Source organism: Pieris napi, chromosome 23, assembly GCF_905475465.1.
Source record: "Pieris napi chromosome 23, ilPieNapi1.2, whole genome shotgun sequence".
In the NCBI taxonomy this organism is placed as follows: Eukaryota; Metazoa; Arthropoda; class Insecta; order Lepidoptera; family Pieridae; genus Pieris; species Pieris napi.
The window spans coordinates 8,117,691-8,144,918 of NC_062256.1; the positions used below are offsets into that span (position 1 = coordinate 8,117,691).

Consider the following 27,228-nt stretch of genomic DNA (forward strand, 5'->3'; position numbering starts at 1 on the left):
GGTAGTAAATGTAAATTTACAATTAATTAAAGTTGACAATTCAAAAGTGTACTTGGTTACCCACTTGAATAAAGATAGTTTGAGTTTTACTACAAAGCTTCTACCGATACTGTACCGTCGTATATATTTTTTATGGTTAACACGATTGGCAGATTTTTTAAAAGTTAGTTTTAAATAATTGCAACTGGATTATGATATGTGGCGTCATCTCTTGTCAAGCTTTCACTTAACGATGGTTTCATCATCCTTGTCATGGTTGTTAATTTTTACAACACGGTGTACTGCTTAGGGTTAACTCCGCTAGATGTCGCTGTTATGAAAAATAGTTAAATTTATAGTAACTGGTTGCGATAAGATTTAAATAATTCTCTTATTTAGTAAATATTTATATTTATACCTGTTTTATATAATAAGTAAAAGTATGGAGCATATAGGTTTATAAAAATTGCGCTAAATCTACATGGTAGGAAAACCGAGATGACGCAAAATCGCGCCATCGATTTCCAAGAATCTGATTGGCTCAAATTTCTCATGTCAAAGTTGGTGCAAAATAGTGAGCGGATGTAAATAATTGTAAACACGAAAAAAATATTGTTAATGTGCAATAAGTTTTTCTATTAACTAATAGAAAAATATGGATACAGACGAGCCTTTAATGAATAACGACGTATTCAACGTCAATGACATTGCTGATATCGAAGGTCAGTACATTTATATTCCGTTGCAAATAACTATATTAAAACTTAATGACTAATATTTATAAAAACTAAGGCTAAAAAAATGACCTTTCAATAACTCTGAATATAAATTATTTCAGATTTCCTCAGTGGCTGTGATGGAGATTTTATGGTAAAACTTGAGGAAGAACTTGCTTTAATTGACCGAGACATTCAACTAATCGACGTTGAAACGAAACGAGCTGTGGACAAATCTTCGAAGGTTCCACCGGTTGTGACGAGTGGAGGGAATCCATTAGTATCACAATATTCTCAAAATAGAAATTCAGTCCCGGCTCAGGTTGCAGTAACTAAAAGTAGCCCACTGTTAGGCCATTATGGACGTGAAGAATCATACAATTTGGAGATTAAGAATGAGGGACTTACCGATACATTGCAAAATGTCACACAAACCCCACCTGTTAAGGCACCTCAACAGACACCCATTATGGTTCAACAAGTTGTCCAAAGCCCACTGTATGTGAACTTGAGTCATGGAAGCTTACAACAACTTCCAGATGGTCGAGGAATAGTTCAAATTGATGGTGTCCAAAAGGTCAACCAAGTGAAGACTTCAACCAATCAGCCCATTTTACTTCCAAATAACACAAAGGGTGTGACTCCAGTGATTATTAAAAGTGATTCAAGCTTTTCACCAGTTCTTTTGCAGTCAATTAATCCTGAAACTGTTATGTATACCACTGCTCCTATTCAAGGTAAGAATTAGCCCTTTTTTATGCTGTTAAAGCATCTGATATAGTATATAAGTTAATGATGCAATATTTCGTCACACTAATGGTGATGGAGTATTGGTGTTTTTTATTCTTTCTGAAAGACCAGGGTCTAGATAAGCCTATGACTATTTGTTTGAAGGCCGATAACTCTCTGAGACATTTATAATGACAGTGCTTAAGTGTAGTGCTAGCGATTCTAGTCAAAACACATCAAAAGTTAAATTAGTATTTTAATTTACTATTTGTGTTATTTTTAGCATCAAATCCAAGTACAAACACACAAGCGAACAATGAAAATAGGCCAATCCATACAATTTTTGCGAATACCGGACACACACTGTTGACTACAGGAATCGTCTTGGATGATAAATTTGCCTTCAGTCCATCAAATGGTCCACCTAAAGTAAAGGAAGTTAAGAGAAGTGCTCATAATGCTATTGAGAGACGTTATAGGACAAGTATTAATGATAGAATTATAGAACTAAAAAATATGCTGGTCGGAGAAGATGCTAAAGTGAGTAAACAGAATTATTAAATAGGATAAGTTATAATTAAAATTATTCTTGCAATGACCAATCATTTGACTGAGTTTACGGTACTATATGGTCTTTAGTTATGTATTGAGGTGACTTTATTGAAACTAGGTTTATGTTGTTATATTTCCGCTATTCTGAATATGCAATACTTGCAATACTTTTGCATCTATACTATCTTTAATTATATGTTTAGTAGAATAATGTATAGAAATACAGAAATTATATACAATAAACTGAACATCAGTAACAATAGAGACTGGAATTTTTTTTTTTTAAATTCCGACTAGTAAACACTACTAAACAACTTTTCTTTTGATATATTTTTACATGTTTATTAAATACTCAAATAATCCACTTGGTTTCACAATATATAATTGATTAAAAGACTCAACTGAGTTTTTTCTTTCATTTTATTTGAAAAATAATTTGGGGCCAGGGGCTCCACTCCTTTGGTACTCCGAAGCTTCTAGACCTCTAAATCGAGCCCTGCTCCCAGTTAACAGTACCTTACTAGGACACATTACTAGAAGAACTGTTCCAATATTCTGATGTGTTATTTTACGTTTTCAGTTAAACAAATCAGCAATCCTACGAAAAACCATAGATTACATAAAGTATTTACAAAACCAAAACAGTAGGTTAAAGCAAGAGAATGTGGCTTTGAAATTGGCCTGTCAGAAATCAGGAGTCAAAGAGGTGTTCGAAGGAGCGTATACGCCACCCCATAGCGATGTGTCGTCGCCCTATCATTCATCGTCGCCGCATTCGGCTATGGATAGCGATAATCCTTCCTCGCCGGACTTTAGGGTGAGTAATTGTTTACAGATCCACAAATTATTCAATGTTCTAAATACATATACATATCAAACTTTTAACTAATAGTTAGTCTGTGGAAAGAGAACCGTCGTGGACACAAAAGTTATGCATAGGTCGCTGGTTCAAATCCGGCTCGAAGGACCAAAATGTACAACAATGCTTATATAGCTAACTAGCTGGCCTGGCGAACATCGTACCGCCTAACAGTCGATTCTTTATTTTTTTAATACTTATTCTGCTATTCGGGACACCGGTCTAGCTAGTATAAAGATAAAAAAAAGAAAGTTGATAATACAACAAATACATTATGTCAAAAAATAAAAATTTACCTTCCCGGAACCCCTCCACTAACACTTGAACTCTATGATATGGTATTAAAGTTCAAATTGACTTAAGTATTATTATTATACGAATATTTTGTATGGGCATATAGAAAAGTTGTTTTTAGACTTTATCACTCAATATTTTTTAATTTTTTCTCTCCGTAAGAACCATCCTCGTACTTCAAGGAATATTATAAAAAAGAATCAGACAAATCGGTCAAGCCGTTTTCATGTTATGTCGTGACAACGGAAAACGGGTTTCATTTTTATATAAAGAGACTAGTGGACCCGACAGACGTTGTCCTGGATGATATTTCAAGCAATTAGTAAAGCAAAGTATGAAAGTACCGACTGCAGCGCTATCTGGCGGGCTGATTTGTGAATCTAAACCATTCCCAGATCCCCGTGAACACACACAAAAAATTTCATCGAAATCGGTCCAGTCGTTTGAGAGAAGTTCAGTGACAAACACACTCACAGAAGAATTATATATATATATAAAGATAATGTAACAATATATTATGCCTCCGTCTGGCGATATTTGGGGCGTATTTACGACCATTTAAATAATCGCCACTCGAAAGCTGGCCAATGTGAAGGTTTTTTACACACACTGCCAGAAGGCTCGCAAGTGGGTTGCCGGTATTTAAGGAACTTACGCTCGTATCTTAATAATCTTGATGAATGCAGATGGACGAAAAGTACTCCAAAGTGGTGATGGGTATGGGCGACCACTCCCGTCTAGCGCTGTGTGCCTTCATGGTTGGGTTGATAGCGTTCAATCCCTTCAGCGCTTTCTTCGGAAGCTTTATGACGGACACGCGTACGAACGATTTCAATGCGCATTTGGATCAGCGCAGGATACTATCGGACACGGATAATGGTAAGATTTGGGCGTGGACTAGTTGTACCGTTGCCATGGTTACGATGGTTTTCGCTCATTTTATATAGCTTTACTAGCTGACCCGGCAAACGTTGTTTTGTCATGTATATTATTTCTAGGAAATATTATTTTAGTTCAATAAAAATAACTATCTACTGTAATAAAAAATAGGGGTTTATCGTAAAAGGGTGAAAATTAAGGGTTGTTTGTATGTATCATAAAAAAATAAAAACAAAAAAAATTGTTTGGGTTGGACGGACACCCCTTATCACATAGGGGTTTGAAATATAGATAGTAGCTGATTCTCAGACTTACTGAATATGCATAAAAAATTCATAATTATCGGTCGAGCCGTTTCGGAGGAGTATGGGAACGAATATTGTGACACGAGAATTTTATATATTACATAATTACATTTTGGTATTGTGTTGTTATTAAATTATCTAATAGGCAAGTAGGTGATCAGCCTCCTGTGCCTGACACACTCTGTCGACATTTTGGGTCTAAGGCAAGTCGGATTCCTCATAATGTCTGCCTTCACCGTTCGAGCGAATCTTTAAAGGATAAAGTCCATTGGTGCACAGCCAAGGATCAAACCTACGACCTCAGGGATGAGAGTCGTACCATGAAGTCACTAGGCCAACACTGTCTTGGCTAAATCTGAATTTAATTTTTTTTTCAGACGGTTCCCACGGCTGGGGATATTGGCTATTCAATATGTTTTTGATATATCTCGTGAATTTCGTCATACTCGGCGGATGTTACGTCAAACTGTTGGTGTATGGCGATTCTGTTCCCAAACCGCAGTCGAAAGAAGCGAATCTTTTCTATGAACATAAGGCCCAAGCTGATAATTATTTGAAAAAGGTATTGTTAATCTTTTTTGTACTACCCTCATAAATATTTTTTTAGTTTTCTATTTTTTTATATAATAAGGAGGTAAACGCCCATAAAGGCCAGTCATCGCAGCCCATGGACACCCATTTGTAGTGGGTGCGTTGCCGGCCTATGTTATTTAACACTAAAAAAATAATGTTATTTGTGCTTTTTGCTCAATTTAATGCAGTCATCAATAGACAGAAGAGTAAAGAGTATGTAATCTACTATATGTTTGTGAAAAATTATACATAAAAGATCTTTAAACTAATATTTTACTAAAAAATAAATATACTAAGTAATGTTGTTATTAATTCATCTGAACAAAAAACACCGATTCTATGGCTGAGATCACGATTAACTCTTACATGGATATCACAACTTTTTGACGTGACAACGCCTAATAAATCGATGAACGCCCATGTATATGTCATGGCTGGAGACTGGCACGACTACAAAAAAAGCAATCAAATATTATACGTAATTAATCTAATCTATAGGCGCTTACCTACATATAAATTTGTTACTCGTCTAAAAAAATAGATAGCATGAGGGTAGTTTGAAATTTCAGGGTGAACTAGCAAACGCGCGTACGGAATTACACAGGTGTCTGGAGGTGTGTAATAAAAGCGTTCAGTCGTGCGAGCGCGGTCGAGCGAAGTACACGTCTCTAGCCGCTGCGGGATTGCGACAAATGATGCAGGCTATGCCTTTCGGAGGGTTTTTAGCGAGACGGGCGGGAGATTTGTTTAATGACAGGTATGATATGTAAATAAAAACAGTGGCGCCAGTACCTTTTTAGCTCTGGGCCTCAGATTTACTGTATCAGATTCATGATTATTTGACAATCTAATTGGCAAGTAGGTGATCGGCCTGTTTCTGTGTGTAATTTGGGTATTTCATAAAAAACGGGCTCCCTAGTGTGGACTAGCATTAGATCGATTTTCTGTCATGAATAAAGTTTTATTATTTGTACCATGTGAGCAGAGTCGCTTCAGCGTGCGACTCTCATCCCTGAGGTCGTTGGTTGGATCCCCGGCTGTGTACCAATGGAATTTCTATTTACTAGGAAAACATCGCGAGGAAAACGGCTTACTTTAGACATATAAAGTCGACGTCGTATGTCAGGCACAGGAGGCCGGTCTGACTTGCCTTTTAGATTTACATATGATCATGAAACAGATACAAAAATCTGAGGCCCAGAACTAAAATGATTAAAACGTCACTGATTTGTTTTGTTTTTCGTACAGAAAATGTTTGGACAGCTCTTATCGTTCTAGACACTAGAATATATTTATTTATCTAAAAGATATACAGCATAATACAGAAATAGATGTATAACATTGTGAGCTATTTAAAAATCTTCACATATAGTTTTTTTCAAGTGAAAGTTCTTTAGGCGCATGAGGGTAAATTTTTTACGGAACGCCACGAAGTTGTGCAGCGTTTTTGTCGAAGGAAAGGGAGAGAGCGATTGAGACCAATTGAGAGAAAGTGAGAAGGGTGAATTACCTTATAGAAATTCTGTTTAAAATTTCGTAATGAGAGTTTATGAAATATAAGTATTTTATATTCTACGCAAAATCATTTATTGAAATCTCAAATGACGAATTTTAAATTTAAATGCACTTAATATCTTAATGAAAATTACATTAATTGAATTCCTAAGATAACTTCCTTCCCTCTAAGACTCGGAAATCTACTTTTTCAAAAATTCCTCAGAAAAAGTCATATTATAATGTGTTTTAAGTTAAAAATACCTGTGTCAAATACCCAGCTCTTCCAAGGGTCAATATTTATTTTTAATTACAACATTAGTACTCCACGGGAATTCGGTTTAATTCCTTCTTTTATTTCAAGCCCCGCCCGCAAAGCAGCAAAGCACTGGGCTTTCGAAGTCTCCACTGTATCGCATAGATTGGCCCAGTTGGAGCTTTTATCGCCTCACAGCGGTCGTAGCGAGCGCTTGTTACTCGCCCTTCAAGCTGTGAATCACGCTGAAGTGTCTGGAAACAAGCATCTATTGGCTGACACGTATACAACTGCTGCTTTGGTCTTTAAGGAATATATGCCGAAGGTCGGGAATCGCCTGTGCGGGTGAGTGAAAATATTAGATTTGTATTGATAAAAACTAGGATAAGCACGGTACTGTATACGTAAGTACCTGAAAGACCGGCAACGCACTTGAGAAACTTCTGGTGTCGCAGGTGTTCATACGGTGCGGCACTTAACTTTACCGCCGGAAAATCTGAAATAAATACCGCACTGTATACACATCTTATAGGCCGGCAACGCAACTGCAAACCTCCTGGTGTCGCAGGTGTTCATACGGTGCGGCACTTTACTTTACCGCCGGTGAACCTAAAATAAATACCGCACTGTATACGCATCTTATAGGCCGGCAACGCAACTGCAAACCTCCCGGTGTCGCAGGTGTTCATACGGGATGACACTTAACTTTACCGCCGGAAAATCTGAAATAAATACCGCACTGTATACGTACTAAAAAGGCCGGCAACGCAACTGCAAACCTCCCGGTGTCGCAGGTGTTCATACGGGATGGCACTTAACTTTACCGCCGGTGAACCTAAAATAAATACCGCACTGTATACGTACTAAAAAGGCCGGCAACGCAACTGCAAACCTCCCGGTGTCGCAGGTGTTCATATGCGGCGGCACTTAACTTTACCGCCGGTAAACCGTAAATAAATACCGCACTTTATACGCATCTTATAGGCCGGCAACGCACTTGCAAACCTCCTGATGTCGCAGGTGTTCATACGGGATGGCACTTAACTTTACCGCCGGTGAACCTAAAATAAATACCGCACTGTATACGTACCTTATAGGCCGGCAACGCAACTGCAAACCTCCTGGTGTCGCATGTGTTCATACGGTGTGGCACTTAAGTTTACAGCCGGAAAATCTGAAATAAATACCGCACTGTATACGTACCTTAAAGAACGGCAACGCACTTGCGAACCTCCTGGTGTCGCAGGTGTGCATATGTTCGTGTGCCTCATGTGTTACATAGTAATAATTTAGAGGTGTTTATATAGTTAGGGATTATCAGTAAATATTTAAATAACAATTTAATAAATTTTCAAGGTATTATCTCCGCGCATGTCATCTATGTTGGGACAATGGGACGGACTGGCCGCTACGTGTACGCTGGTCGGCGAGTGCGCGCGGTCAACAGTTCCTGCGCAAGCGCACGTGGACGTACGAACTTGCGCCGCCCGCTGCAGCGCTCTTCTCGCGTATACCTTGCCCACAGGACCCACTTTCATATGCCATGAGGGTATGAAATTCTTTTTATAATTGTAATAATTTAATCCTTGAAATTTTCTAATAGGAGCGAAATATTTAAGGAAACTTACCTTTCTTCGATTTATGTTCGACAAATTTTCCCTATAAATAAACCTGTATTCCAGTACTATAGATCTACCAGAATCTGATGGCAAAAAAAAATTAAAAATTAGCGATTTTCATATGGCAATAAAAGAAAAATTTCATGTGTCAACTGAAATTTCGAGGAATTGTTTTTGGTTTGGCTTCAAATTTCCTTTAAAAAGTGATGAAAATGTCGAAGAAACCTCTTCGATCGCAAGCAAGACATATTGTTTTCAATGTTTATCAAAGAATACTTGATCAACAAGATGCAGAACATACACAATCATCGATATTGAGACATGTGCAAGCGTTGACTGGTTAGTAGGAATGACACGTCTTGATACTTTGGTTTATGGGATTTTTCGTGTGTGTATTATGTACTTATACTAAACTTTGGTTTATTTCAGGGGTTTCTTATACTACAAATAAACTTGGATAGTTTTAATTTAAAATTAATCAGAAACAAGATAAATGAGTTTTATACTGTTTCTTTCTCTCAATCAATGAATAGCGAAAATCTTGTGAACATGTAATAAAAATTGAAAATCAGTTCATAGAACAAGATCGGTTAATTGAGATGCAGGAGGAAAGGTTTATTATAAATACTACGTTGAAGACTTTTTTTATGGATGGAATATTTGGAACCATTTTCAAGTTCTTAATTAATTAATAAACTCATGAACAGAGTAATTGGAGTTTTCATCTAAATTTCAAACCCCAAATTCGCCACATTTTCAAAAATTATCATTGGATAAATTTTTATATATTTTGCATGTATCACACACAGAATCAGCCGCTATAAGGAAAAAAAAGTAACAAAACGTTTTACTCCAATTTCCCCAGTATTGCTAGCGTCAATTTCTTTTTTCCCTTTTTGCCATCAGATCCTGGTAGACCTATACATAATCAGGATTAATATTGCCATGTCATTATTTATAAAATCCAAATTCTTCTTTTTTTTAATCCTCGCCACGTTTTCCAATTCTCCGCTATCTCTTTTTCATCATCCCAGGTTTTTGATGGGCGTCCTCTAATTTTTTCTTCCCACTCGAGTCAGTCCAAGTAAGGTCTTTTTGTCCCATGTCATCATAAGCGCGGGCAATGACTTTTCCACTTTAACTTTCTGGAGTGTCGGTCGGATTTACGAACTTTTTTCCAGAATTTTTTCCCAATATGACGATAAATTTTGAATAATTATGACGACAAATATTTATAGTGACTGTATTTCTACTCAGAAATATGTACTCTTTGCCTGTAAGTACGAATTTAGAGTAGTCCTTATCGTTTTCGTCTACTGAATATTAAATGCTAGCTGATGCTCAGCCTACCTTTTTAGGAGCTACCTACCAACACTTGGAATATTTTGCTATGCTATCCCTTAGGGACTGTTCGTTTTTCCGGAATAAAAATCTACCAAAGTTTAACTCGATAAAAACCTTACTCAGACATAAAATAATTAATAAAAAATACTCGAATTGAGACGTCGAGTTTTGCGCTTAGCAAAATATTTTGTGATCCATTAAATTAAGTATAAAAAGTTGTTTATGGAAATTTCAATGCCATGTCAGCCTCGATGGCATTTCTCCCCGTTTTCTGCAGTGTTTGCCCAGCCTTCTGTAACTTTAATCTCGTCTTTCCATTTAGTCAATGGTCTATTCTGTTCTTTTTCCCTTGGGTTTTTTTTGATGCTTACAAAAACATTTGTTGCTTCACCAATTTTTGTGTTTTTGGTTTTGGTTTCATCTGGAATAGGATTATATAATGTGATATTCAAAAAATATATTAGTCCTTCATTGGTTTTAAATCAAAAACGCAAGTGACAGCTCTCGTAATGTTGTCTATGGTATGTTTTGAAATAACCACAGAATCATAAAGTTAAAAAAAAACTACAGGTCGTTGAAATTGGCCGGGCCATTTATTTGAATTTCGAATAAATTTTTAATCATAATATTCATAGTTAGGCGTAATGAGGGATTCGCTAAGCTAATATCCTATAAATCATATAAACGTAGGCTTAATATTTCAGTCATATCACCTGGAACTTCTGCAAAAGAGTCTTCATATGCTCCTATGCGCAGACGAAAGGAGCAACACGAGGGACGTGTTGGAACTAGTTAAACTTATAACTGACGACGTCTCTACGGACGCTCCGAATCATTCAGGTATCAATTATTAATCAAAACCATTCCAAAACGTATCCCACAATCTCGTCTTGGGCGCTGTCAAATATGTCAAACTATATAAAAATGGTTTGACAGCTCTTTAAACCAGATATAGGTCGGTTATCGAAAGCTGGCGGGTTCACAGTACTCTCACTAATGCAATTTCACATACAGTATGTTTCAAAATATGATTTTTTTGCCATGCTATACATTTTAGTCCACTCTGGTTTTAGTAAGGTTGGGTGGGTTGTAAATAAATAAAAATGTGTCAAATACATATAAATATTAGGTGACTGAAACTTGAAAGAGTAGTTCGTGTAAATAATTTTTCATTTTTCGACATAAGCTCCATCTAGCTCAACACACTTCACTTTTACTTCACTAACTATTCTTTCAATTAGAAAAGAAACCCCAGTCGCATCTGATGTCAAATTAAATATAACATTTTTTCATTAAACTGTTTTTATTAAGATGCTTAAAATAATTAAAAACATTGTGCACCATTTCACGAGATTGCCCTGGTAATGTTTGAAAAAAGATCAACATGTATAAAATAATAATAATATAAAACAGTAAAGATCAACATAAACAGTAGCAAAAGAAAAACAATAACTGTCTCTTTTATACTCATAAGCTTGACCGAGCGCGAGAGAGATGGACAGACTTTTCATGATGTATTTGTGATTGTATTTCAGTTTGACATCACGTCTCGCGCTTATTCACAGACACTACACAAGCACAAAGTGTAAATGTGTTGAAGCCGCCAGCTTTAGATAACATACCTATAATAGTCTACGAAAAAAATTTAATACTTTGTCAATATCCTATTTGACACTATAGTCCGGTCAATCTAGACCAAAAAATTAGAGTGATGGTACATAAAGTCCCAATAAGCTGAAAATCAGTAAAATTGTTCAAAACATAATTAATTATAAATAATATTTAAAAGTTCTCCATCATTCCCGTGTATGGATAATGTTTTATTCAATGTAAAAAAAAAAGACTTTTTCGCGATTTTCAGCAAAACTGTAAGTTTTATCATGAAACTACCTAAGACAAAAATTTAGATCATAAAATTATCTATAAAAATGTATCAATACTTTTTTTTCTACTAATATTATTAATTATATTTTTTTAATAGCACGGGGGGCAAACGGGCAGGAGGCTCACCTGATGTTAAGTGATACCGCCGCCCATGGACACTCTCAATGCCAGAGGGCTCGCGAGTGCGTTGCCGGCCTTTTAAGAATTGGTACGCTCTTTTCTTGAAGGACCCTACGTCGAATTGGTTCGGAAATACTTCAGTGGGCAGCTGACTTTCAGCTTGTTGGGACTTTATGTACCTTCGAATGTCTAAATTGACCGGACTGCTAAGAAAGTGTTATTGATAGTAATCCAATAAAAATATTATATATACCAATATCTTGTAAGTAATCATTCGACGTGTGACGACTCATTGGTCTAGTGGTTAGTACCCCAGACTGCGAATCCATGGGTCCCGGGTTCGATCCCCGGCTGAGACGAACATCGATGTGATGAGCATTTGGTGTTGTGCTTAGGTCTTGGGTGTTTAAATATGTATTTATATGTTTATCTGTCTATAATATGTATGTATATCCGTTGCCTAGTACCCATAACACAAGCTTCACCAGCTTAGCAAGGGACTAGGTCAATTGGTGTGAATTGTCTTTAAAAAAAACATCATTGGTATATAAAAAATCTATAATTGATAATATTGCCATACATCAGTCACGTGAGAGAACCGTCATGTATAATGTTTGTAAATAATAAGTCTTCGCTTGTTTAATCATAATACAGTAATAATTCCGTCAAAAACTGTTTCTGTGTTTACAAGCATGTTACGTCATAGGGATTGGTGAGACGCCATCTTGCCTTTTTTCACAGCTTGCATGATCAAAGTTTTCATACAGAACCTTAACTTTTTTGAAAATATTTTATAACTATGTTCATCAGGGATAATCTAGGGTTCTAATAGTGAAAGATTTTTCAAATCAGTCCAGTAGTTTTGGAGACTATTCAATGCAAACAAACAAAATTTTCCACATATAATTAATTATTCTACTGTAGATAAATAACAGTGTAACACTTCAGAATAGTTGGGGAATGATTGAGTGGTGACTTCGTCTAAATATAACTCCTGCTTGCTTACAACTCTTTGCAATTGTGAAATTGAAACCCCGCGCATAAAGAAAAGTATTGATATTTAGGTTGTTGGGACCCCGTAATGGAGTGGTGGGCGAACATAGTGGGCGTGGCTGCCACCTGGTTATTGGCGGACAGCAACAGATCTGCTGATATCGGAGACAGATTGAATATCCTACCGGAGGCATTGGCGAACTGTGAAGATCCTCTACCGGGGTAAGTTTTATAGTTGTATAAAGCTGTATAGTTTTTGTATGTTCGTTTAAGGAGGATTGTTTTCATTTAATGCAAGCTTGCTAAAGCCATGTAAATCTATAATCTATAAAATGAGGGTAGGTAATTTAATGGATTACCGTCAAAACTAATCGTATTTTAAAATGTAAAAAAACTGTCTGTTTCTAAAGATATTTAAACATTTTTGCCGCGGATGAAACCGAGCGGTATTGCTAGTTATAACTACAATTTAAAAACGTAATTAAAGTATTGTCAAATTAAATTAAAAGTGCAATATTTTTTTAATATCAAAAAGGAAAAGAATCTGATCGACCCAATCAGAAACTACTATATTATAGAATTTCTGGCCTTGAATTGTCAATATATCAAGGAAGACTGTTTATAAAACAAACCAGTGGCGCTTTAACCTTTTAGGTCTGGGCCTAAAATTCCTGATCATTTATTTTCTAATTGGCAATTGATTCTTCCATTAGACTTTTGGGTCTAAGACGTTTTCGTCACGATGTTTTCCTTCAGCGTTAGAGCGAATGTTAAATGCGCACATAGAAAGTCCATGGGTGTTCCTACGACCTGAAGTAGGAGAGCCACACTCTGAATAACACATTTATATGGGCTATTAATAAACCGCGGGGAAAGACATACACTCTACGCTGGCTCTGCGACCCAGAAAGTCTCTTTGCCTCCGAAAGAAGAATCTTCCAGCGTTCTCTATCCTATTCCACAACAATTGCTGGCTGTCGATCTAGCAGTACCGGCCGACCTACTGGTCTCTGACCACTACGCAGGCCTTAATAGGCTTCCGTCACGTTGTTTTTCTTCTTCATACGAGCGATATTAAATGCGCATATAGAAAGTCCTTTGGTGCACCTAAGACCTGAAGGATGAGGGTAGAACATCATAATATATAGTGTAATAATAAACCGCGGAGGAAAACATACTCACTCCGCTAGCTCTGCTATCCAAAGAGTGTCTAGACGTCCGAAATGACAATCTTCCAGTGCTGTCTGTGCCACCTCCCGCCTTCTGGCTTTCCGCTGCATCAGATCCTCCTCCACTCTGTCGATCTAGCAGTACCTAGGCCAACCTACTGGTCTCTGACCAATACGCAGGCTTAAGTAGGCTTCCTTCACGATATTTTTCTTATCATACGAGCGATATTAAATGCGCATATAGAAAGTCCATTGGTGCACCTAAAACCTGAAGGATGAGGGTCGCATACTGACCAACACTGCCCTAGCATATCATAAATAGTGACTGCGACCCAAAAAGTTTCTTAGCCTCCGAAATAACAAACTTCCAGCGCTGCCTGTTCCGCCAATTTCTGGCTTTCAGCTGCAGCAGGTTCTCCATGTTGTCGATCCTGCGGGACCTAGGCTGACCTACAACTTCCGATCTTGGCCTATCAAGGTGCCCCAGCCAACGAAGTCTATGGGCTTTGTATTCCCTTATAATGTTGGGCTAAGTTACCAACTGTTCTATTTCAGGGGAATATATGCCTACCACAAAGTTTCAACCTTTTCATAGTTTCGGCTTTATTTATTAGTCAGAATTATACAAGTGGGTACATCTTCTCGATTCCAAACACTATAGATTTATAGACTAGTTACCATGGTAACCATTATTTTTGTAATGGCGTTGCCATGGTAACTGACGTACCTGTATCTGTTTAATGATCTTTTGTCAATCTAATTGGAAAGTAGGTGATCAACCTGTGCCTGACTCACGTCGTCCACTTTTTAAGTCTATAGGTGCGCGTGAGGCGAGAACCATACTAAAAAGTCTCTAGGCTAGGCTTACTGAAGGAAAAAAAACTTCTTAAAGTCTTAGTTGGTAGATAATATTGCACTATCCGCTGCTCACGTTGCGTCTGGCTGCAGGCACCATCCACCGCTCCCGTATCGTCACACATAGCGGTAAAATCACCGGTGGAAAAAAGGAGTTGTATTATTATTCGCCACAAGTCTAAGGCAAGGCGGTTTCCTCACAATGTTTTCCTTCACAGTTCGAGCGAAATGCGCACATAGAAAGAAAATCCCTGACACAACCTCAGTATTGAAAGACGCACGCAAAACAAGGCCAACACTGCTTTTATTTTAAAAGTCTTTATGCCGTTTAAAGCGGCCATTTTTAAATTAAAATCTTTGTGATGATTAGATTCTAACCGATGTTTATAAACACAGCCATACAGTTAATTGTATTAAATGGTTTATTATCATATTATTGTTTGAATTGTAAACAATAGAGCGCTCCATATGGCGTACAAAAGCCGACGCGGTCTACTCTCCTTAACTCAGTGCAAGGATGGACGGACTATCGAGAAGACCTCACAGACTATACTTAAGGTATTTATTTGTTTATTAAATTTGTAATTATAATGTTTTGTGTTCTTTACAGTTGTGCTTAGGGTTGATTTAAAATTAGTGCCGAGGTCATACTGACTTTTAATGTTAGAGTTTTGAGTCCAAAAATATCCTATAATTATTTATATTATAAAGAAACTATTTTGAGAGTCCCCTTGAATTTATTATTTTGCAAAAACTATGTTTAAAAATAAGATATTAGGTCCTTACATATGAAATTGGCGATTTGTCGTACTGGCCACTTTGAGCTCAAGTATCTCCTCTATGGTTAGGAATTTCAAATTCAATTTTTACAGCTATTTAGTGTTTTTTGAAAACCATGATTTATTTCATTTACCCGTTTTAATTTTTTTTTTCTTTGCATCACTCTATTTATAAAAAGGACCTAATATAATAATCATTCATCTCTTTCTGTCCAATTGTATTTACGATGCGATGAAAAGAGCAATTATCATTTAGAGTGATGTTTTTATAGACAATTTTGACATTGCCAGAATTAATTATAACTAATATTATAGCCGTTTATGTCATTCTATAACATCGAACTTAAATCCAGTTGCAAGAACTGTCAAACCATTTTTTCTATATGATATTTGACAACATAAGATTTGATACAAATTGCTATATGGACCATAAAATTCCAAATAGATATATATATTTTTTTAATATTATGGCAATTGTTTTCACTTTATTCCAGTTTCAAGTAAAAGGTTGGGAAACTACACGCGAGAAAAAATAAACAAAGACATCAAAAGGAAATAAAGGGACCCAATAGATATTTCGATTATATATTTGTATGGTTTTCTCGAATCTTCCATTAATACCTTGGTATTCCAGGTATGCGATATTGCTGGAGCGCGGTTGGCCGACTCCCTGGCATATTATTGCTGCAAGAAGCCTACACAACTCATGATGGTGAGCTATCTTTTGTATTAGCTTTTTTTTGCATCTATTAATTTACCAAAATACAAGATTATATGAAATTTATTTAAGTAGCGCAGATACATTTATTATTTTAAAAACTGTAGAATTTTCACTCATCAAAATACTTTTAAATGAAATTGCATTTGACATTAGACAGTTTTGACGCAACCAAAACATGCAGCGTCAACTGTCAGCTGTCAAGTCTCGCGCATTTGAGTTGACACGTTGATTTTGGGCTGTGTTAATTATGAAATCAGAATTTCTTAATTAAATTCTTGCCTATATAGAACACAATAAAAGTATTCCGTAAGAAGTGTTATTGGACACTTTCTTATATTAAATATCCTTTTTAGTAAATTAAGTCAGATTGAAATTACTAATTTAAAGTTAAATGAAGACAAAAATATAAAAAATAAATTTATAATTGTTGTGTGTTACTATGACAAAATGTATAAATGGTTAGATTGTAAGCTTGACATTGACATACAGGTGCAGAAGTTTGATTGTCACGGGAGTGCATTGTAGTTGCATTGCACTTGTCATTCATATTGTGCAATATAACTACAGGGCAACTCTCGCGCCGGTCATTTGCGTCGCATGCAAGATAGAAGCTTTTTAGAATTTTTATTTTTATTTAAGTTGCCAACAGCTTTTTAAACCAATTGTATTTATTAAGTTCATGTACGTATTAGGGAGCGTTCAAGTATGATGTCACGCAATTTTTGAAGATTCTTGACCCCCCCCCCATGTTACGCGGTAACATTTTTCTGTACCCAATAGTAAAACGTTTCGTGACCACCCCAGTGATTCTTTATACCTAAAAGCTACCATTATGTGATGTAAAGTACTGGAAAGTCGAAAATAATATTAACAATAACGCGTAATTAAATCCCCGCCCCGCATCGTAACGTTTTACAAGAAACATTCGTTACATAATACTTGAACGCTCCTTTAGGTGGGCTGAAAAGTTCGTAGGCTGACACATAGATGGCGCTTTTACTAAATTAATATGATTTTTAGTGAGAACAAGACACGTGTATAAATTTGACAACTACTAGTTTGTGAGATATAGTATTTTCAGTGAAGGAAATTTTGTTTGTTTAAACAATGAATAAAAAGGATTTTGCTTATATCAAAAAAATATTATTGAAGCAAAAGTTTCGCTTGATAAACATAATTTATCACCACGAAAATTAACTGTTGAGAAGGGGTTTGCTAAGTTTAAATGGGCACCGATGACGAAGTACGCAGTAGACGGCCCAAAGCGGCTGTTTTGGAAACATCAAAATAGTCCACGAAATAATTTTGGATAACCGAAAAGTGGATCCTAAAGATATCAAAACAACGTCTTGGACATATCTTGTATTAATATTTGTTTGAACAACAACGATTTGATGACTGATCAGTGTTTAAAACTGTTCGGTCGAAATAGATCCGTATTCTCCAGATTTGGCACCCAGCGACTTTTTCCTGATCTCTGATCTTATGAATGCTCGCTGAAGAAGAGGTAATCGCCGAAACTGAAGCCTATTTTTTATATATAATCGTACTATAAAAATGCCCGATCTCGATATGGAATAATCAAATCAAATTCTATTTAAAAAAAGATTTTTTCTATGTTAGCCTAGCGAACTTTTCACACCTTTTATGTGTTTGTGCGTTTATGAGATTGTTTACTTAATAAATTATTTTAGACTTAAAAAATACTGAAATTTGGAAGTCGTGAAAATTCTTCTAAGAATCAAATTTCCTCATATATAATTTATATATATTAATAAATATAGCGATTCCTCTATATTTTATACTAATCTAGTATATTATAGTCGGTGCTTTGCATTCCCCGCGAATGTGGAACAAAATACGAAACGATTTGACCGTTTTACTAATTACAATTAAACGTAGCGTCTTTTGTTTTACATTCTCCAATTTTTAAGATTTTTTTTTGCCTGTGAATTTTAATTTAGTTTTTTTGAGTACTAGTAGAATTTTGTAGTTGCCAAAGAGATTTAAATTATTTGTGCGTTAGTATTACGAAAATTTGTATGCAAGTGTTTTCCACTCAAAAAAATGTTTTTTTTTTATATATATAATAGGGTGCAAACAGGCAGATACCATGTTATACTATTGAGCTTACTTGACTTAAAACTTGTGAGCTTACTTGACCGCGGTTTTATGGCTCGTCGGTAAAGCTCGCCGGTGTATCATTGCAAAACCGCGGTTTTAAATACCGCCAAGCCTGGCTCGCGGCTCGTCGTCGTGTTATATTTTTTACTCGGCTCGCCATGCAAAACCGCGTGTCGATCACGGCCGGCGAGCCGAGCCGTCACTTTTCGGCGACAGCGCTAGAGGACGGATGTGCGCCAGAAGAGCTGTGTACCTAGTACCAACCTACTACAAACTTCGCGTGCGTGCTCAGTCCGTGTCACAATAATGGATCTACGTACTTGCAGCCACGATTTTATAATACAATTTATAAATGCCTTTCGAGACTGTCCCTGTTTATGGCAAACTAAATCAAGCGAGTATAAAAACAAAGCAAATAGGCTTGCAGCATATAATAAACTCGTGGATATTGCAAAAAAATATGAACCAAACTCGGATATAACCGATATTAAGAAAAAAAATCATTAAAAATTAAAATAATAAAAAAATAAAACAAAGAAAAAATAAAAACATAAAATTTATTTATCCCATGGCGAGATAACACAAGGCTTCAGACTCGAAACAAGACATGTTTGCGACTGTTTTGCTTGCTAATCGATCAGCACCAACGAGCCGCGAGCCAGGTTCGTCGGTATTTAAAACCACGGTCTTACTCGCCCGTCGATCATAGGCTTTAGTGTCCATGGGCAGCGGTATCACTTTAGCAATTTAGCAATTAACATCAGGTTACCCTCCCACCTAACCAGGTTTCGCAATATACAAATAGTATTTTGTTTATATAATATCTCTTTTAGTTTAAGTTTTTTTAAATACTTTCGTGTACTAAAGACTGAAGAGTGAGTTTTTGTGTAAACTTTATGAAGGACTAAGCCTGGACGAATAGTGTTTTATATAGCAAGCTATGTACTTTTGTCAGTATTTAAATAAAAATAGAAGGTCTATTCTATATATTATATATACCAGTTCACAAATCAAGGGCGTTGCAACAAGAAAATCTCCGCTACTTTTCTTTATCGCGAATAAGCAAGGAAATTGTAAGGAAAACAATGAAATAAGTTACTAACGTATTTGTGTTCAGTAGATATCTAAAACTATTAGAACAATTAAAAATTATTTTTAAAAACTAAACCAGTTTGTTGCAGCGTTTGTTGTAAAAATAGTACAATAACACTGATTTAGTTTTTTGGGTGAGATTCAGAAACGAGACTGTCAAAAATGTGATTTAGAAACTAGACTTAGTCGTAGTCTATGACTAAGTCTAGTTTCTAAATCACATTCTTAGTCCTATTCTTTGTACCTATTCAATGTAGTCCGTGATTATGCTTTTATGTTTCTTCGCTAAATTAATACGAAAATTATATGTGATGACGTTGTGGTTTATGACATTTTCCTTTGAATAATTGTATTGTAGAGGGAGGGTAAAACTTGCTGAGTTTCTTGCCCGTTCTTCTCAGAAAAGGACTCCTGGTAGTTTTGCGAACGGATGGCGTAGTCTTGCTCTTTCGTGAATTTTGTAAACGTTGTTCACATTCATAAGCACGCTCTAAGAAGCATCTAAATTGAATAAATGTATTTTGATTTGATAACAATAACGATTTTGTTCACATCGCTATGACGTTAAGTCAAACGTCAAATCTTAACACCTGTCACTTTCTCTAAGTAACGACAATAATTATGCCGCATTTATTCCTTGAATAAGACACAGAAATAATTATAATTACATGATTCCTATAATTATTTTGTTTTCCAAGGACTTTTATAGAGAATAGGCCTCCGCCAACTCAACAATCTCTCTCTCTATCTTGAGCTTTTTTCTCCCAATCTTCTCCACCAACTTCTTTAACACTATTCTTTTTCACTGGTGGCTCTTTCCCCCTTGTAACTTTCTCATGTTTGCATTTCTTGTTATTGTGGCTAAAATCTGTCAAACTAATTGTATTACTTTCCAGACTTGACATTATCTGTCAAACCTCACCTGACGTTTCCAAATCTAATGTTATGGATTTCACAGTTAATGCAAGTACTTTGCTGTGATTGGATGCTGGAAGTCCGCGCTGGAGTGTGGGAGGCTACTGTGGAAGTAGGCGCGGCGTCGCCTGCGCAGCTTAAGGCTTTTCAGCGGGATTTGCATTCCTTGAGGCGTCTTTCGCAACATTTACCGGTAAAGTTCAATTTTACACGCTTTATATTAGCTTCACCTGTATGTATGTATGTAACCGACTCCTTCGGACTCGATTTTGACCCACTTTAAACGGACAGATTTAATTCAAACTTTGTACACTTATAAAGAATCAGCGACAATATAATAATTTCATAGGTTTATTACACGCTTTATATTAGCTTCCCTGTATGTATGTATGTCATACTTCTCTGTGCCATATTTTTCGTCTATCGAGCAACCCACGCTTTTTCACAATAATACCAGTATTTTTTGTTCATTACCATTTTCAGCCTAAATTAGGAATTATTTTTCACTTTTTAGTTTGATGTGCTTTAAAAGCGTGTTTTATAGTTTTTTTAAACTATATTTATTTTATAGGCTTGTATTTTTACAAGACATTTTTAATAAATTAATTAAATGCTTTGCAAAGAAGCAGTGTTGGCCTAGTGGCTACCGCGTGCGTCTCTCATCCCTGAGATCGAAGGTTCGATCCCCGGCTTTTAACATTCTTAACAACTTTTAGCATTAAACATTCGCTCGAACGGTGAAGGAAAACATCGTGAGGAAACCGGCTTGCCTTAGATATATATATAGATAGATCAGGCACAGGAGGCTGATCACCTACTTGCCTATTAGATTAACAAATGATCATGAAACAGATACAGAAGTATGTAGTGTGGACTCAGTTTCTACACTTAGACGCCCATTTGAAAGGCCGGTATCACATAACAGTTGCCCTGCCTGCCCATTTATTCCGTTATAAAAAAAAAATAACAGGCAAAATAGAACAGGTTTATTTGCTAAATAAAAAAATTTTTTTTTTAGGGACTTATCTTATTTAATAATATTTTCAGTGGGTGACATCACGGGTCTTCCTCCACTCGGCCGTGTGTCGTATGATGGCTGGCGCAGCCCCACGACGCACTCAGCAGTTGCTGGATGGATCATTACGACCGAGGCTCAATAGATCCTCTATTATTTGTGGAAAAGGTATACATATATTATTAATAGATTGTATTAGTACACAAAAGTCTGCCAATAGGGGAAGGATTTTTGAAGTTATACTTCTTTAGGCGCGTTATCAAAAATTGATGAGAGTGAAATTTTACGATGCACGCGCACCGTGACACAAAATTAACAGAATGAAGTTGCCCACGGAAGATTCTACGGCATTGGACATAATTTAAAAACAACATTCGAATAATAAAAGCATTTATGTTACACTTAATGTAAGAGAATAATAATAAATATTTATTTATTTAATTTTTCAAATGTAAACTGAACTTTATTGACTATAATTGCTCCTTTACCAGTCTTTGATTATTTAATTGTAATTTATGCCAAAGTTATTAGTATTAATAATGCCAAAGAAGTATAACTTCTTACGCGGGTTTTTTTTTTTATTACTAACAAACCTAATAAGGTAATTCGTAACAAACCTAATTTACTTAAATATATTTTATATAAGTGTCCAATACTTACAGTCTCTATTAATAGGAAGACACTCTGTTCTTGTGTTCATGGTAGACTGTTCTTTGAAACCAACTTGGTAATCCGGTATGAGCTGCTTGTTGATGATAGGGTTTCTAGTATTTCTATGTGCGCTTTTAACTTTCGCTCAGTGAAGGAAAACATCGTCAGGAAACCAATTTGACTCAAAAAGTCGACGGCGTGTGTCAGGCACAAGAGGCTGATCTGACTTGCCTATTAGATTGATAAATGATCGTGAAATAAATACAGAAATCTGAGGCCTAGACCTAAAAAGGTTGTAGTTGCAATGATTTTTTTAAGTTACTATACAGCGAGAAAAACAAAAATACTCGACAATTTAAATTAAGTATTGAGAATTACAAATTTTAATCTTATATATAAAATTCTCGTGTCACAATGTTAGTTACCATACTCCTCCGAAACGGCTTGACCGATTTTTATCAAATTTTATATGCATATTCAGTAAGTCAGAGAGTCGGCTACTATCTATCTTTCAACCCCCTAAATGATAAGGGGTGTCCACCCAAAAAAAAAAAAAATATTCTTTAGATTTTTTTGTTTTTATTTTTTTATGATACAGCATACAAAAATACATATATCCCCTAACTTTCACCCCTCTACGATCAACCCATATTTTTTATTATTGTTTCTATTTTTATTGAACTAAAAAAATTGTCCTAGAAATAATATACATGGCAAAACAACGTTTGCCGAGTCAGCTAGTTATTATTATAATATTAAAATTTCTAGAACGGGCCCTGGCAAGTGGAGGCGGTGAGGGTGAACGCGCAGTAGCCTTATACATGGCGTGCAAACACCTGCCCAGCGCAGTTCTAGCTGCCCCAGGCGAAAGGGCCGGAATGCTGCAACGAGCTGCTGCTACTTTACAGCGCATCGGACATCGCAGCCGCCTGCCGCATTGCTATCGGCTTATGAAGTCCTTTGGGACGTTGCCTGTTGCACCATAGATCACAAAATCTAGCTTTCTAAATATGTTATATTTATTCAATTGTTTCGTTTCACATCGTATATATTTAGAGATAGATCACAAATTTCTGGCTTTTCAAATATTTTTTATTTATTTAATTGTTCGTTTCACATCGTCTATATTTAGAGAGATAGATCACAAATTTCTATCTTTCAAATATTTTTATTTATTAAATTTTTTCGTTTCCCATCGTATATTTATTTAGAGATAGATTACAAATTTCTAATTTTTCAAATATTTTTTATTTATTAAATTGTTCGTTTCACATCGTATATATTTAAAGAGATTGATCACAAATTTCTTCCTTTTCAAATATTGTTTATTTATTCCATTTTTTTGTATGGAGACGTCTGTGTTGTATATTTTTCCGGCCTCCATTATTATTTTTTGTCTGTATAGTCTAAGTTATAAAATGCAATTTTTCTACAATTAATGAGTAAGTTATAAAAAATAAAACTCACTAAAAAGTAACTTATCCGCCTTGAAAAACGTGGATACAATTTGTCTGTTACCATGGTAACGATGTTATTTCCAAATAAATAAATGATAACCATAGTAGGAAATAATAGTTTTATAATAAAACCGAAGAGGTTTTGTATAAAAAATATTTATAAACTGAAATTTGATATTTTTTACAAATTTAATGTCTATTATTAATTCATAGTGCCCACCCATAAAATGTTTAATAAACTGAGAATATATTTGGAGAGAAACATTTAAGAAATTGCCTGAATTTGCGCTCAGTAAATTCTTACCCCAAAAGAACTATTCGAATCTAGAGATTACTTAGTTACAAATGAAGTTTGTTGACAATTGACAGATGACATTTGTCACTACTATCCATTTATTATTTAAGAGTTTTCACTTAAAAATAGTAAATTAATAATATGATTACGCAACAAGAATAACACTGTTATTCTATTTTAAGAATTGATAGCACGAACAATGTTTCATAGAATTATTCTTTTACCTACGCGACGTAATAGGCTATTTGACAGTATGACAAATAATGGTTACTGAGAGTACGAGTGCTGAGTACCTGTATAAAACGTGGCTTTAAAAACAATATTTAATTTACCAAGAAATCATAATCATATTAGATTTTTTTTTTATATCCCCCGGCCATAACGGTCACAGAATATTCGAATCGACAATGGCGAGCTTGTCAATATGTTTTCGCCTTATCCTAATACTCACTTTGAATTTCGACGGGGAGTGTTTTTAATCGAAATATATCTATTTTTATTAATTAATGATCAGTTTTCACAACTTATCGTTTGTTTACGTGTTTACAGACTTGGTATGTCACAGGAACCATGCGACGCCATCTTGGCTAGAGAAGCGTTTTGGCGGGGTTTTTGAAACTATGAATGTTTAATTTGAATCTTCTAAATCAATACTTAACAGAATTAAAAATAATACATGTACTAATTAATAATCTGATTTTTTTTACAATCTTGTCATGTAGCGTGTCACCACTACGAAAAAATAGCCCACTGAAATCTTCTAAGACAAACTTTCTTGTTAGTTTAGTTTTCAGAATGACCGATATAATATTTTGTATGTTAAGAATGTAAATTTTGAAATAGATTATGTATACTTTCATTTAATAATAAGTAGACCATTATAAGCTGTTTAGAATATGTTTTAGCTTTAAATGTAGTTTGTACTACTTTTTACTTGTGTAATGATAAAGTTTTTACAAAAAAAAATGCATTTTGTTATTATCCAATTATTAGTGTGAAATTAAACATCGGATCTCAACTTGGCCAGATGGGATGTCGTACAAGCACATCTTCCCTTAACACTTTAATCGAAATTCTCCTCGGAAAAGCAACTTCTAGTACCGGTAATTGAATATATAAACATCAAACGTTTAATTAAATAAACAAATATTAAGAATAAAAATTATCATGACATTTACCTACCTGTAAAATGTACCGAAACGTTATAAAATATATTTTCTCTGATACTGGAGGCGTTTACTTTTTTGTTAAATATAGAACCTATCTGTGGTTTATCATAAACGCCAGAAAATATAGTTTTACTTATCTGTGCCCTCTTCATAATTAGTAATCTGTGGGCAAATTTCAGTGCGATTTTTAAAAACAATTAAAACTTGGTGATAATAATTTCAATAAACTTATATCTGAAAATTATATTTTTAGGATTTACGTGTAATTGATAATTAGTTAACAACCCAGAGAAGAATATTGGTTAGGGTTTAACATGGTGCGTATTCCTAGTATACTTTTCCTGGTCAAATTATTGATTATTTTAAGTTAGGTATTCCAATATATTTTATCAATTCTAATCGAATAATATACAATATAACTGCGTCAAAATATTGCAGTGAGTCGAGTTGTCTTGTGTATTATTTATATAATGTTATTTTAAGGCAACTGTGGTAGCTAATCCACCGAAAAAGACTAGCAATTCTAACAACCAAGCACCAACTGGCGTTCGTAAAAAGTCTGGACCAAAATTTGAACTTTCTGAAGAACAGAAGAGGGATATTAAAGAAGCTTTTGATTTATTTGATACAGAAAATACTGGTAAAATAGACACTAAAGAATTAAAAGTAGCTATACGCGCTCTAGGATTCGAGCCAAAGAAAGAGGAAATAAAAAAAATGATTGCAGAAATAGATAAAGGTGATGGGAAAGTCTCGTTTGATGATTTTTTAGATTTAATGACGGTTAAAATGGCTGAAAAAGATACAAAGGAGGAAATAATGAAAGCATTCAAACTTTTTGATGATGATGAAACAGGTAATTTTCTAAATTTTATAATTGTTCTTTACAGTATCAATGTATCAATTAATGTCATCTTAGCTTTGAAACCCACTTGGTTAATTTTATGAATACATGTTGCATTCTTTTTTTCTATTTTTTATAAAAAATAGTCATCATTAAGATCATTGGTAACAAGAAAATAAGTCCTTAATATTTATTAGAGGACCACCCTCTTTATCTGTTCAATGTCTTTACTCATATATCTTATTTTTCAATTACAGGAAAAATATCTTTTAAAAACCTAAAAAGAGTTGCAAAAGAATTAGGTGAAAATTTAACTGATGAAGAACTTCATGAAATGATAGATGAGGCAGATCGGGATGGCGATGGTGAAATAAATCAAGAAGAGTTTTTACGCATTATGAAGAAAACTAGTCTATATTAGGTTTAGTATTTTCATGAAAGAGCACAAAAGCTTTTAGTTTTTATGTGGCTGGCACTATGTATACTGTAACAATTACTTTAGTTAAAATGTGCAGTTTTTCTTTTTGTGATTGTTTCAAAGAAGTATACTGTTTTGATATAGTATTAAGAGCCATAAATTGAAAAAATATGAGGTCAATATTCAGAATGGAACTTGAGCTCAACAAAAAAAACTATGAAGGTAGCTCTAAAAATATAAAGTCAAGCAATTTACTAAATATTTTCTTCATTATATTTCTCTAAATGAGTATATTACGTCTCAATCAATGTTGTCAACCTCAATTTAAGACTGCTGTTAATTCTGTTGTACAATTGATATTTTTAAGACAGTATATGTGGATACTTCTAATCATTTGATGTTCTGTTATTACTTATAGAAAAATTACTTAAATCAGACTTAATGTTTTGGCTTATGCAAGTACTACAAATTTAAAAAGAATCTTTAATAGTTATAAACATTTGTTTAAAAACAATAATGTGCTTGACAGTTTTTGAAAATTATGTAATAAAATATCCATTAAACAACTGACTAGAAGTAGACTTTTTACACTACTTTTTAGTGTAATCAGACTCCCAAAAAACAGTCATGGTCTTATTGATAAACCTATCTTGTACTTAAATATATTAGTGATTTATCATTTCCAAAAACATTGAAAATTTGATCCAATATCATTGTTATAGACATTAAGAGTTACGTCAAATGTATCTATTATTCAGTATTATTTGCACAACAACTATTATTTAAGGTTAGTTAAGACTTTACCTAATAAAAAATTATATTCTAATAATAATATCTGTTTATGTACAAAAACTAAGGTCACAGAGTTATCTTTGCAATGATAGCAGCAAAGTAACAATGGTTCTATAATTTTTATATATTTAGATCTGAAAATATTTTGTATGTTTCTACTGAATTCAATTTGTATTCTGTGTAACACATTGGATATATTAAATGTTTATAAAATTATCAGTTTTTTAGGTGTGCAACTAATTGATTTACGTCAACAGCCACAATATGTATTTTAATCAAGGTCTTCATTGATAACTATGTAAATTTTTCATGTTCATGTATTGCAGATTAAAATAC

The 27,228-nt window shown here is 34.7% G+C and overlaps 2 protein-coding genes across 2 annotated transcripts; both read left to right on the top strand.

Annotated features, from left to right (window-relative positions):
* Nucleotides 1–514: 514 nt before the first annotated feature.
* On the top strand, nt 515–23,122 carry LOC125061162 (sterol regulatory element-binding protein 1). The gene is made up of 16 exons (XM_047666389.1): nt 515–701; nt 818–1,432; nt 1,708–1,964; nt 2,557–2,793; nt 3,816–4,008; nt 4,691–4,875; nt 5,456–5,643; nt 6,745–6,981; nt 7,993–8,185; nt 10,304–10,439; nt 12,668–12,818; nt 15,079–15,178; nt 16,034–16,111; nt 20,295–20,444; nt 21,299–21,434; nt 22,686–23,122. Exons 1-16 carry the CDS (start codon nt 635–637, stop codon nt 22,901–22,903), a joined length of 3,141 nt encoding a protein of 1,046 aa, XP_047522345.1. The 5' UTR covers nt 515–634; the 3' UTR covers nt 22,904–23,122.
* Nucleotides 23,123–24,987: 1,865 nt separating this feature from the next.
* LOC125061164 (caltractin-like) lies at nt 24,988–27,108 on the top strand. Its single transcript, XM_047666391.1, has 3 exons — nt 24,988–25,155; nt 25,322–25,694; nt 25,940–27,108. Exons 1-3 carry the CDS (start codon nt 25,153–25,155, stop codon nt 26,101–26,103), a joined length of 540 nt encoding a protein of 179 aa, XP_047522347.1. The 5' UTR covers nt 24,988–25,152; the 3' UTR covers nt 26,104–27,108.
* The last annotated feature ends 120 nt before the right edge of the window (nt 27,109–27,228 follow it).